The 13,705-nt window shown below is 41.4% G+C and overlaps 1 protein-coding gene across 5 annotated transcripts in view; it reads left to right on the top strand.

Annotated features, from left to right (window-relative positions):
• BRF1 (BRF1 RNA polymerase III transcription initiation factor subunit) overlaps window positions 1-13,705 on the top strand; it is a 178,193-nt gene that overhangs the window by 118,771 nt on the left and 45,717 nt on the right. For all 5 annotated transcript variants that reach the window (XR_010988633.1, XM_068148887.1, XM_068148886.1 and 2 more), the window contains 3 exons: window positions 10,308-10,369; window positions 12,531-12,612; window positions 12,710-12,765. Coding sequence is in view for 4 of the 5 variants with exons in the window: in XM_068148887.1 (XP_068004988.1) it covers window positions 10,308-10,369; window positions 12,531-12,612; window positions 12,710-12,765 (200 nt within the window). In the remaining variant the exon portion in view is untranslated. The remainder of the gene's footprint in view (window positions 1-10,307; window positions 10,370-12,530; window positions 12,613-12,709; window positions 12,766-13,705) is intronic.

Genomic DNA, 13,705 nt, shown 5'->3' with positions numbered 1-13,705 from the left:
TTCAAGGTGGTGTCTCATGAGAGTGGTGTAGAGGGGGAGAATCATCTCTCTCAACTTGGCCACACTTTTGGTACAGCCTGGGATATGGTTGGCTTTCTGGGCTGCAAGTGCACACTGGCAGCTAATATTGAACTTCTCATCCATCAGCACCCCCAAATCCTTTTCTTCAGGGCTGCTCTCAATCCAGTCACTGCCTAGCCTGTATCAGTGCCTGGGATTGCCCCAACTAACTGAGATGTTAAACAAGACTAGTCCCAGTACTGATCCTTGAGGGACACCACTTGTCACTGGCCTCCACTTGGATATGTCTCCTGATTCCAGGATTGTAAACCCCAATTTGTGGTCCTGTTCACTGAACCAGAGTCAAGATCTTTCCTGTGTAATCTTTCTCTGATAGTCCTGGTGGCATAAAACACTGCCCAATAGCTGCTCTGAATCCAGCCCTGATCTGCTGCACAAGCTTTCTCCTTTTGGCCAGGTTCCCACCTAACTGCTTAATTTACAAAGCTTTTGCTTTTTGCAGGAGAGTTTCCACTTTTTCCTCTTGTTCCTCTTGTTCTAATACAGTAATAATAAATAATAATAATAATATTCTCTTTCCTTTCCCAGTCTCTGTAATTGCCTGCTTGCTATTTCTCATTAGCAGTGAAGGAAGGAGCAAACTGGGTAACAAAATGAGAAATCTCTCACTTGATCATTTTATTTCAGTTAACAGCTTCTCACCATTCAGCCCACCTGGACAGCATGGTAAATGGCCAAGATACGAAGAGAAAATTTTTTTCTCTAAATAAAGACTGAGGTATATAATTTCATGCTCTATATTTTGGTGTTGTCTTACTGCTAATAATTGGCTGTGAAAGCTTTTCTGTAGTCTGGGTGACTTCTGGTGGCTGGTGCTGAGCTTCTTGCCGGATCTACCATAGATTAACTCTGAACCTCAGGGGAGGGGGTAGAACTTAGCCTAGCTTTGTGGAGCGGTGGTAAGGGTGAGTACAAGAAAACTCTAAGCGGAGAGAAAGCTCAACTTCTTCCTCTTTTTCCATTGTCTGGGTGGTTTATTTTGCTAGGCTATTTTTAACCTGGAGCAGCTCTTTGGTCCAGACCACAGTGCTGGGAGCTAGAGGAGAACTGCTTTAATGGGAAAGCTGATAGGGCAGGTTAACAGAGAAGTGAGTCTGTGGCCTTTGGATGCCCAGCACGTGCCTCTGTGCCCATCACAAAGGTGGGATTGCAAAGGTAAGTGTGGTAGCTCTGACATAGCATGAGATGTGTTGGAGTTAGGTTGGGCTATGTTTTGCACTTCCTCATGACAGTGCAGCCATTTGTACTTTTGCTGAAGGAAAATTGCTCTAATTTTTGTGCTGTCATCTGAGCTAACTGTGACTTCAGTGATCTTAGGTAAATAAGTTAACTTTGCTTTTGGGTTCCAATCAATGCTGTACTGTGAGTCTCCTTAAAATTTTCATGTTTTTGTAGCTTAAAAACTGTGTGTATACTGTGACTCTATGTGTTTAATTTTTTTTCCTGTCAGGACAGAAATTTATCATGATTTTAAAAAATATTCTAAAATGCAATTAGAATTCTGGGATTTCCTTTTAAGCACTCTGTTGTGCAGAGTTCAGTATCTCATTTTATTTGGTGCAGGGAGGGCAGCACATTACAGGAGTAGATTTACTTCTCAATAAAACATATGTCCTTCTGCTGGGATGGCTGAGTGCCGGCCAGGCAAGGATCCTGGGCTTGCAGGGACAGACAGCAAAGCATTTAGCACCCACAGCAAGATCTGGCTACTTAACCAGCAAGCTGCAGTTGCAGAAATGATGCTTCAGCACTTAAACATTAAACCAGCTGTTCCCTTTATGGCTGACTCGGGTGTAAAGTGCTCTTGCTGTTTTACACAGTGGTCTGGCAGCATGGAGGAAGTGAGCTGGAGACTGATCTGAGCTGGGCTGCCTTTGCTGTCGGCTGTCCAGGGTGTTGCACAGCCCTTGCCCACTGCAAGAGATACGGCGGCGCTTTGCATTGGTGGGGTTTGGAGATGGGAACTGATTAAGATGCTGGTCAGTTCTTCTCCCTGGCCTCTCCCTTTATATAAACTGTTACTGTTGGATACCCCTGCAGAGATTTTAAAATATTCAGAAAATAGAGGCCAGAAGGCACCAAAAGGAAGAAAGGGTGGGGGAAGGTAGAAAAGAGGAAAGACGCCAAGAACAGCATAAAGTGTAAAGGAGGAAGATAGTGCAGGGAATTGGTGATCAGATGAGAAAGAGCAATAAGTAGAGGAAATTTGTCTTTATAGTCTCAATTTAAAAAACTTAGTAGTTCGTAATTATTCAGGCAGGACAGGGGTGAGTTTGTGGACAAGCGCTGAGATGTGAGCGTGTTCCACTGACAGCAGGAAGGCTGGGATTCATCTTGGCATGGCTAGATGCAGAAATCACAAGTCAGAGGCGGCTTGTGTCTGTGCATGGGAGCTCCTACCATTTTTAGGCCTTGGAACTGAAAGATGTAATTTGTGGTGGCTAATTAGTATGTTTCCAGGTGAGTGTTTGTCAAGTTGATCATTGCAGGTTACTGGTTTCATCAGCAAAAAGAGAAAAAAAACATCATATTATTGAGAACAGCCATCCTCTGAGCCCTTGGTTGTGGCATGGAGGTTGTGAACTTCAAGAAGAACAATGGGCTACATCAAGTAGGTTGCATAAAGGATGTTCTTTTTCACTGTTTTCAAAGGGTGTTGGAGGAACATGATTGTTATTCCAGAAGAGGAACATCTGCTGCTGGTTTTGAGGACAGTGTCAAGATGTTCTTCAGTTCAAAAGCTTAATTTTCAGCTGTATTTATTTTGGGAGGTTGAAAGGATTTATTTTTTTTCTTAAGGGCTTTTTTATATTGCTATGTAGTTCAATAAGCACAAGCTTACCTTTAAAGAAGAATGGGAATAGCATTGTTTATTGCTGGTCTGCTTTTGTACTACTTGCTTTAGAAACACATACATCGCTGGGTGGATTTCTGGAAAGAATGGAGAGATGAGCTGTTGTTTTTAAGAATTAGTGTTTACATTATCAAGTTCCATGTCTGTTAGGCTAGTAGCATAAACTTTAAGTGGATATACAATGCATGGATGTGATTTGGTTAGATCATCTGTGAACTGTGAGGTGAAACAATAGTATTTGTTTCGGTGTGGATGTGCTGCCAGAAAAGCAGCAGGGTTGTTGGGGGGGATTTTTAGAAATTGAAACTTAATTTTATAAAAAACCCACAGTCAGTGTCTAAGAAATGTTCCATGAGAGATGACTTGCTGTAGGAAAAGCTTTTCTTGTAATTCATTCCTGTATATAATTAAGCACACAAATTGGAAATCTGGCTCCTGTGATGGGATAATTGTTCTGTGACCGCTGTATGAAGGTGGCTAATGTGGGAAGGGTGTGGGATGTCAGTCAGCTGCTGCAGGACGGGTGTAACCTGGAGTGTGTATCTCATTGTGAGGAAGTAGAGAGGCAAGCACTTAATAAAGATGGGTTTATACTTCTGAGTGGCATTAAGGGACAATCTTGCAGGAAAACCTCCTGCCTGCAGTGATGTGGATGAGCCTGATGCAGTGACTGCAAACCACGTGGGGCTGGTGCCTGTTCTTTGCGTTGTGAGAAGGTCCTGTTTTCAAGAGATGGGAGTAAGGAAAGAGCTAATGGACTTGTACATCCCTGCTTTTGGTCAGCATTTTGCACAGCCCTCTTTGACGTAATAGGTTTCATGGCTGATATGTAGAATTTATTTGGTTTTATTTAAATGTCTTCTCCCTCTTTGCCCTTAATTTGCACCCTTTTCAGCTTTGCCTCTATACTTCTTATAGTCCAGCATGAGGACCTGGCCAGTGGGCACTTGGTGCTGCCAAGGTTGTGTGCCCTGGTGCTGCCAGGCAGGCTGGCGCCAGCCAGCAATGCCTCCTGCCATCCCTTGTCATCAGGACCGATTGTTTCTGGGAAGAAGGGGCCTTACTCTGCGTGGTGTTTGCTTTCTTTGAAGGAGCTAGCAGGCTGGAAACTTGGCTTAGGCTGGAGAGGACCCCTTAACCTTGCCTTGGCAGAAGGAAATAATAAAGTGACAGACTTCATTTATCTTTATGCTGTATGTGTGTCCTCATGTGCTCTGCATGCCATCAGACCTAAATCCTGGTGCCAAATTTGCACTATGAGGGAGTAGGCTGTAATTTTCAAGGCGGTTTCAAGTATGATAAAATAACATTTTCACACTTAATACAAGTATACACATCACTCATTTTGTGACCTTATTTCATCAGCAAGTGCAATTAATTTGCTTTATCCTTTTGTTTTGGTTTTGTGACACACTCCTGTTATGGTGACACATGATGACATGGCTGCAGGTGACTGAGGGGAAGCCAGGCCTTTGACAGCTGTGCATTGTGTGCAGTGAGATGGAGGTAGTGTGGGGCCGGCTAGGGTTGCACAGAGGCACCCATCTGGAGCAGTGAGACTGGCCAAGATAATCTCCCATGCTGCTGTGGAGACTCCTAGCCCCATATTACTAAAACCTGAAGTGTATCCCACTCTTACGGCACTGCAGATGCTGTGCATGCCTTGATATGTGGTGAGTTCATTTGCAAACTCATCTATCCTTGTACACTGTCCTTCATGCCATGCTGCTGCTGCTGCAGCAGCATTTTCACACCCATTTCACTACTTGATCACTATGGCACTTTGTCTGCCCTCCACTGCTGCTGTTCCCCTCCCTGTTACCCATGCTTAATGACTGTTCTCTTCATGCCCCTTGCTAAATCAGTTATCTTCTCCTCCAGACCGAATAGAATAGAATAAAATTAAGCAGGTTGGAAAAGACCTTTGAGATCGAGTCCAACCTATCACCCAACACTAATCAACTAAACCATGGCACCAAGCACCCCATCCAGTCTCTTCCTAAACACCTCCAGCGATGGTGACTCCACCACCTCCCTGGGCAGCCCATTCCAATGGCAAATCACTCTTTCTGTGAAGAACTTCTTCCTAACATCCAGCCTGAACCTCCCCTAGTGCAGCTTGAGACTGTGTCCTCTTGTTCTGGTGCTGGTTGCCTGGGAGAAGAGACCAACCCCCACCTGACTACAACCTCCCTTCTGGTAGTTGTAGACAGCAATAAGGTCTCCTCTGAGCCTCCTCTTCTCCAGGCCAAGCTACCCCAGCTCCCTCAGCCTCTCCTCATAGGGCTTGTGCTCCAAACCCCTCACCAGCTTTGCTGCCCTTCTCTTGTGCCCTCTGATCAGCTAATCAATTATATTCTGGTGTGGTTGCACAGTGCCTGTTTTGACACTAAGCTAACTGCTTTCCCCTCATGCTCCTCACAATTTCCAAAGTGGCTCTGGCACCACTCAGATTCAGCTGCAGAAGTGTTTCTGCCCTGTCAGGTTCCTTTGATGATTGGTGGGGGCTTTCTGTGGCTCCCATTGGTTTTAATCCCCGCCTGGAGAACAACAATCATCCCACTATTTCCGATGTTCTGGGCTCGGGTCATTTGGTTTGCTGCTGAAAGATTTCTATTAGCGAAAAAGCCTCTCCCAAATATTTTCAGATTTTGTTGCGCTGTCGTCCTAAAGTATTTCTTAAATGTTGGAGCTGCTTAGTGTCTGTTGTTGTGCTGAAGAGGTGGAAAGTTTCTTTGTTTAAACTCTTTCAGCTCTGACTGCTACAAACCCGTGCAATGAAGTGGGTATTTGCTGCATAGGACCAGAGCACCAAGTGCCTTCTATTATATCTGCTTCAGAGGATTTCCTGGGAAGTGTTCAGCCGCCATTTCTGTCTGTAAGGAAATCCTCTTATCTGGGCAGAGCAATAAATAGTGCTGCCTCCTGTAACAGAAACAGAAAAAATACATTCTTCAGATGGCTGTTTTTTAAAATGTGAATTTTAAAATATACTGGGTTGAATGATTCTTCTGTAATAAATCCCCATAATGGCATGCTATGTATAAATTAAACAGAGGTAGAGAGAGGGGGAAACAGTGTGTTAAAAGAGGGTTTAGCTTGCTTTCAGTAATGACAAGAACAGTAAATAATCCTACAGGTTTACAAACCTAATCCCCAGTGTCTGATTGTAGCCCTCGTGTCTACTAGAGTTGGTTGGAAAGATGTTAAAAGGCTGCAAAGAAAGGGCTTTTGTGGGGGGTTATTTTCAAATATTGAGGGAGCTGGGTGGGTGACTGATCGTTTTAAATGGCATGAATGTAGGTGATTTGGGACCCTGAAGAAAAACATTCTAGAAGCGCCTGTCCTCCTCTGCTTGCTGTGGAGACATTAAGTGAGGGTGAATTAGGCTGCTCCTTGCTGCCTTGCTCTACACTCTTTCTGATGGTACATCCATTTAAGTACTGGATTTGGGGGAGGGGTTGTTGTTTTTAATGCCCAACTAATTTTTTTGCCTTTGCCCTGCAGCAAAGTGGTTGTTTTTCTTAAGAGAAGAAATCCGCAAGGTCTAAGAGCCGAGCCATGTGATGCTACTGCTCTTAAATAAGCTTTTAAGAGGCTGGACCAGCTGTTGGCCACATCTGTGTTTTTATTTTGTCGAACATTTCATTTTGACCATTTTATTAAAAGAGAAAATGATCATTTAGAAATTGTTTTGAAAAGTTTAGCAGCTGGAAAGAGTATTTTAGTATATAAAAGAGCAAAGGGTTTACTTGCTGTGCCCTGGAGTGAGCCATATAACATCAAGCACATGGTATTTATGGCTGGTAGAGTCTACTCATGTTTGAAATGATTGCTGTGGAAATTTTCAGATCAAAATGGGTGTATTCTGTTTTGAATTGGCATTCTGTAACAAAACAGTATTTTTTTTTTCCTCAGTGAAAGCATTAAACTAGGAATTTGAAGGGACCTTCTCTTCTAAAAAGCCCCTTGCCTTTAATGAATGTCTATCGCCTTGGCAGGAAAAAGGACGACTTGCAGGCAGAAGGATATCCTGCAATTACTCCCTCTACTGCCATTATAGGGTCTAAGAAATGCTTATTACGTATAACTTGCTTCTGGATTCTTCTCTGCAATTTACCAGTTGGAGAATGAGTTTTCTGTCCCCATTGCTAATTGATCCAATGAGAAAAACTGGCACCTAATTCAGTAACAAGTTATATTTAAAATGACATGTGAGGTTGTTCACGGTGCCTGAAATTACATCATTTTCAGTCTGGCATATTAGGGCTGTATAAGGGAACAGACACCTACTGTACTGTGGCATATTAAATTTTAAACCTCTGTTCCAAAAATATAGCAGAGTATAGGAGGAGCGATGTGTATAATGGTGAATAAAAGCAGTGGCAGCTTGATTTCAGTGGGATATTGTTCTTAAGATGCTGTGGCATTGTTTACAACAAATAATTTTGGGATGCAGTTTTATGTAGAGTAGAGCAGTAACTTCAGTACTTCTGCCACCATTTCCAAATTTCCATTTTCTACCCTGCAATTTTCAGAACATGATAGGAGTGACTTGTGAGGTTGACTCCCTTTTCCTTTGTCCTTAATTCCAAGCCTGTGTAGATAGCTGACATTTTATCTGGTGCAAGGACTATGGAATAAAAAAATATTCCTTTATTTGCTTAGATAAACCAATTTTTGAAATTTGTTTGGTTCCCTTCCCTGCCTCCAGAAAAAAGAAAAAAGCAAACCAAAATGCTAGGCAAGCAAAAAGTAGGTAATACAAAGAAGGGGGAGGCCATCCCCCCTTCTGTCTTACAATTTGGTGGTTAAAGCACTTACCCAAAATACAGAAGGCCCAGTTTGAGTCCTGTTTCTGTTCAAACTCCTTCTGACCTAGGAGACAGGTTATTCTGACCTGGGCACACTCCTGTACGCTGCCGTCAAGTGAGTTGATTTTGTGTAATGATATGTCTCTTAGATCCAGGTAGGCAGCCTCCTGGGACAGCATCTCAGAGACTAGACTACAACACTTACTACTTTCCTTGGTGAACATTTAAGTGTTTTTCTCAATGGAAATTTATATTTCAGTTCCAGCAGGAGAGAGGTATTAGGGCTGCTTTGTAGAATCTGTTGGACTCCCATGGGTGATGCCTCATACAGCAATTCCTGTCTGTGCTTTGCAGGATTACATATTTCTAAAAAATTTCAGTGAGTTATGTTTAAGAGGCAGTAAGCTACCAGGATGTATTTTGTCACCTTGCTTTTCCTCTCCAGCCTCGAACTAGAGTGTGCTTTCCTGAGGGAAGTTATGTTGCCCAGAGAAATTGTGAATGCCTCATCCCTTGAAATTCTTGAGGCATTGTTGCATGAGGCTTTTAGCAAACTGGTCTAGTGGAAAGTGTCCCTGCCCATGGCAGTATGGAGTTGGAACTAGATAATCTTTAAGATCCTTTCCGACCCAAGCCATTCTATGATTATCTGTCTTTGGGCATCCTTGCCTCCCGGTGGCAGGGTGCCTGCATGGGGAGCTGGAGGCCCTGGTACAGAAGGTTCTGCTCTTACTGCTCTGCATAGAGATCAGATCAGAAGGAAATTGTATGTACTGAACAATTGTATAATTACTATAAAGTCTTACACACTTTTAAAGTGTTTTGGAGGAAAAAGGTTGAAAAGTGAATCTGGTACCTGGAACCAAAGCAACAGCAATGAGAAATGTTCCTCAAGGCCTTTTCTGTCATATTAGCATCAGATTATCTAAACTGGTAAAGTTGGTTCTACATTTAGGAGGCAATCTCTGAAGAAAAATCAAAGCACACTGTTCCTTGTGACAGGACATTTTCTTTGGGGTGAAACCCATTTTGTGTATAGCTGGATATAGAAAGTGTAAAACATTCTGGTGGGTGGTTGAGGTGGATTTTGAAAAGACATTTCTAACTACTCAGTGTCTGATACCGGTAAACATCTGTTGAGCAGCCAGACCCTTTGCACCACCTCAAGAAGTACAGCCTTTATTCCTAACCAGATGTTTTGGTTGGATTCCCAACCCCATGATTCACATACTTCAGGCAGCTGGTTGAAACAGCTGAGTTTTGCCAAGCATAGCATTGTTTGTATTTTCTGGGAATGCTCGTAATTCCTACCTTTGCTTGTCTTCACCACTTGGTTGCCATGACCTTCCGTTGGATCAAAGAGCTGCAGCTGTCTTTCCCCTTGACCACTCCAACACTGTGCTTCTCTGAGCTCTGCTCTGTCTCAACGCACCAGGCAGTCAAACCATTCAAAGGTCTTGGCGTGTGGGTAGGCACGTCCCCAGAACTTGGGAGCAGGAACCGTGAAGGTGACAGGCTGTTCTGCACCATTTCAGTTTTAATGTGTTACTGCAAATTGTTGAAACTTAATTTATTTTTTTCAGCAAGTAAAATGCTTAGGTCATCTCTTGTCTAGTCTTGATTAGATGTTATGAAGATGACCAAGAAGATTGCTTCATGCCCCAGCATAAGTCTTTGTTGAATGATTTGTTTTCTTTTCTACCCGAACTACATTAATAGCGTTTTACTACTGTACATCAATGTGGTGTGGAAAATCAGGTTTTGTTGCCATACACTGTGCCAGTCCAAAATTAGGCTTCAGTTCTGTGCTGTTATGCTTTTTAATGGATAGAATATTTTTAAAATTGTTTTCTGAGTAAGTCATTATAAACACAAAACTAGAAAAATTGCAGTGAAATTGTAATTACAGAAAGTTATTCTTGTTTAGCACTTATCTAGACTCCTCCATAGCTTATAAAAGTCATAAAAGGTTAGACAGGTTTTAATAATTCCCATTTTACAGTTAGAAAAACTAATACACATATTATTACAGAATTGGTATGAGGTAAGTGGTTCAAATTATGAATCTAGAAGAAAGCCATGGTGTGACTCTTGGCATAATGTGTTGTTGTTCACTGGTCCATGCTGCTTCCCTGAAAACAGAAAATATTTTCTAAGTCATAATTTACATATAAGTCATTGGCCTATAGCCTCTGACATTAAAATTCATGTTATGACAGAAGAAAACTGGTCATCTTTTTAAATGGTTTCCCCGGCTTCCTACTTGTGGCTGTAAATTAAAATGGGGAATAAAAGGCAACTGGAAGTATCTGACAGACTTTTAGTATTGAAGGAGACCATGCTGATTCCTGAATTTCAGTTGAACTCAGTGTGGTGAATTTGTGTGTGCATGTTCCCCTGTAGTGAAAATAGTCAGGAATGTGTTAAGCCTCCTGGATGAGCACGTGAGGATGCAACTTCTGAAGGACAATTCTTATGTTGTTACTCTACCACAGATGTTGAATTGGAATAGATTTTGAACAAACATCTGCCTGACTGAAGTATGTTCTTTTCTGTAGGTGAAACTACAGGAGATGGTGAATTAGATCTAAGTGGGATTGATGACAGTGAAATAGATCGGGTAAGGTGCTCTCTCACCCTGACTCTCTTCATTTGGATATCTAAGAATGAAAGAAGGTTCTTACATGGTATATCCTCTCCTCTCACTGCCTTTTTGCTCTGATCTGTAGAGAGGTTCAAGTGATTTCAGTGGTTTGAGTTCAAAACTAATGTTCATGAAAGCCTGTGAATTTGGTATTCCTTGCCCATTTTATACATCTACAGAACTGTTGCTGCTACTCACTCTTACTATGCTGGAATAATTACATTTTAGAATGTCTTTTATTCTGAAGAAGGACTTCTAAAGTTTGGTGGAACATAGGAAGCTGCCATGGAAACCAAGCTGTAGAACCAGTATATACAGCTTCTGTGTTCTTTTAGAGGTTTGTGTAACAATTTCTGCACTTTTCACTTGTGTGGCAGCGAAAGGTACCCTTTGCCACATAGCCTGATTATGACAGACAGCTGTGGAAAACAGCTTGTTGAAAGCCACACAACAGTTTAATGCTTGAGAGTGGAACACAGTCTGGCTCTTGTGACCCTGAGCCTGATGCTTTCTCTATCCACCGCACTGATTTAAACTGTAATATGAACAGATAGCATCAATGATGAAAACTCCTTTTAGGCTACAAAGTCATTGAGAGTGATGGTGTTGTGTAAGTTTAGTGTCTACAGAACATTGTTGGCAATGGATGAAGAAGCAGGAAATGTTTAGCTTGAGCCGTGATACAGGTTTTGCTAGGCTAGGTGTTAGGAAGGATCTTGTGAATTGAGCGGATGTGGTATGGAAGGAGCAAGGAGTCTGAAGGATTTCAATATATCCAGTCCATAATTTAAACAATCGTGGTAGAAGAATAAGCATATTTTCTCCTCCTGCTAGGCTCTGTGATGAAGTCATAACTCTGCTTTTATGACCTCACGTTCATTTCCATGGCAATAGACTGTAATATTGTAAGCCCAAGACTATGAACTCTCTGAAAGTGTAAGAAGGATGAATAACTGAGCTAGGGGGAAGTGAGTTTTACTATTACGTCTCACTTTTAATAGAAACAGATGAAAGAGTGAAAATAGTGGTCTGATAAACCAAGACAAGCACAGCTGTTTGCCTCGTTTGCCCTCGGAGGAAGGACTCCTCCCTGCACTAGTTTCATATGACTGGAGTTATTTTTCTCAGAAAAGCCTATATGCATATTTTACTTTAAGAAAATCCTGGATGCTCAGACCCATAAGATGAAGAATCTCAAACTGTTTTTCTTGCACTTAAACATAGTTTTATAAGTCTTGGGTCTGCTGCTTAAAAATACAGTGTTGTATTTGTGCAGGATGACCCAATTTGTCTTCTCTGTTCTGCAGAAGTTCTTCACTCCCAGACAGCATTGTCTATAAAGAACTTTAATTTCATGGACAGTTGTGCTAAATACTGGCTCTATTTTTACACTGAAGTAATTGTAAGAGGAGATCTATTTACCAACCTGCCAGCCTGACTCCTACTTCTTTGTTGATTTATTTCTATAATTCACCTGAGTAGTTCTTGGTGTGGTTTACAGCTCCATACCTACTAATGATGTTACCAAGACTAAGTGAAGTGAGTTAAAAAAGCATAGATGTGGTTCCTGAACCCAGCTCTTTAAAATCTAGAGGACTAAAACTCCAGCAGTCTAAGCTGTTTTCTTTCACACAGATGTGGCTATTGAACTAATAATCTCAGTAACTGTGCCTAAACCTTTGCAGAAACCAACTCAGAAGACACGTGTTTCTGTTTTGGTAGCACAGGGCAATGGTTTCCATACTGTTGAATTACAGACCACCATCAACACGCAGAATTACTTGCAGATGACCATGTTGTCAGGATACCCTCTCATATAATTTGAAATAGATCATAAAGCCAGGATCATTTTAGGTCAGTTACAGACCATGTACAACGAGTCCCGGATGCTTCTTGGTCAGCCCATCACATTTTGGAAACGGAGCACTGTTTTTTGAAACTATGCCACTGTGTTTTGCCAGATTTAAAAGTTACTGAAAGTGCTCTCTGTTTGTCACATCTCAGACATGTTTTCTTTTGTTAATGTATTTTTAAAAACAGAATGTGAATTGACCTTGCCAGTGGTTTTTCAATTCAGTTTTGCTCGATGGTTTTCATGTTGATTTCTGAAACTAGATAAACTTGTTTTGTCTTTCAGTATATACTTAATGAAACAGAGGCTCAGATAAAAGCAGAGCTGTGGATGAAAGAAAATGCAGATTATTTGAAAGAACAGAAAGGTAAGCATGTAAGACTGAAATTCTCCTTTTGTCTGATGTTGCAGAAGTATGCAGTGTGTGTAATCTTCATGCTGGTTACCCTTTTGTCATCTTTCAGAAAAGGAAGCAAGAATAGCAAAAGAAAAAGAACTTGGGATTTATAAGGAACACAAGGTATTGAACTGTGTGCTTGTTGTGTCTGCTTGAAAACGTCCTGGAAATTTATTGCATTTGCTCGTAAACTCCATGTAGGATGTGCAGGCATAGTGCTAACAGGTCACCACTAAACAAACAAAAGCTGTTGTAACTTTACCTGTTGTTGAATTACAAGGCTAAATTTTTTCAGGTGGTGAGTAAAAAACTTTCTTGCCCAAAATTTCCTTTTAAATTACTATTATGAGAAAATTCTGTGCATGGCAAAGTCAGACCAGCTCTTTGCGCTTATGATTGCTGTCCTAATTGCTTGCTTATTTCAATACAGGTCTTAAGACCTGCCTAATTTATTTTTTAATGTGTGCATGGGGAATTTGTTTGTACTTGCCATAACTTCAGTAGCTTTCTTCGCTCTTACAATAATGATTTCTTTATGAAGAACTGAACGGATCTTTGTTACAGTCACTTGAAGGAATATTTTGTTCTACCTTTCCTAAAGAATGTGACAGTTATGTTAACAAATGGCATGTCCTGTCTCCATGTTTAGCAGTTTAAGGCAGCCTAATTGGCCATATATTCACAATTTACAGCACTGGTATTTTGTGTAATTGAGCAAGTGACAAGTCAGATCTTCCACATGCAACTAAAATCCATGTTAGTTTTGAGTGCGTATATCCTCGGTCTTTTTTTCCAACTAATGCAAAAGACAGAATTTCCTCCTTCCCCTAGGTATTTCAACAATAAAACCAAAACCAGACAATGAGACACTGTTTTATGCTTGAGTTTCTCATTTATCCTGCGCTCATGCAGACATGGCAGTCTACCAGCAATTTTCAAAATTGTATAACTTGTTGGCACCGCCAAGGAGCCCAAACACCCACTTTTTTGTTCAGGAAACACAGGAGTTTTTCTCCAACTCTGTATTGTTTCTGACAGTTCAAATAGAACTTGATTAATATAG

Source organism: Melanerpes formicivorus, unplaced genomic scaffold (genome assembly GCF_026170545.1).
Source record: "Melanerpes formicivorus ecotype bairdi unplaced genomic scaffold, bMelFor1.0.p_v2 SCAF_17, whole genome shotgun sequence".
Classification (NCBI taxonomy): Eukaryota; Metazoa; Chordata; class Aves; order Piciformes; family Picidae; genus Melanerpes; species Melanerpes formicivorus.
The sequence above is the reverse complement of the archived record's forward strand: the minus strand, read 5'-3'. Positions and strand labels throughout refer to the sequence as shown.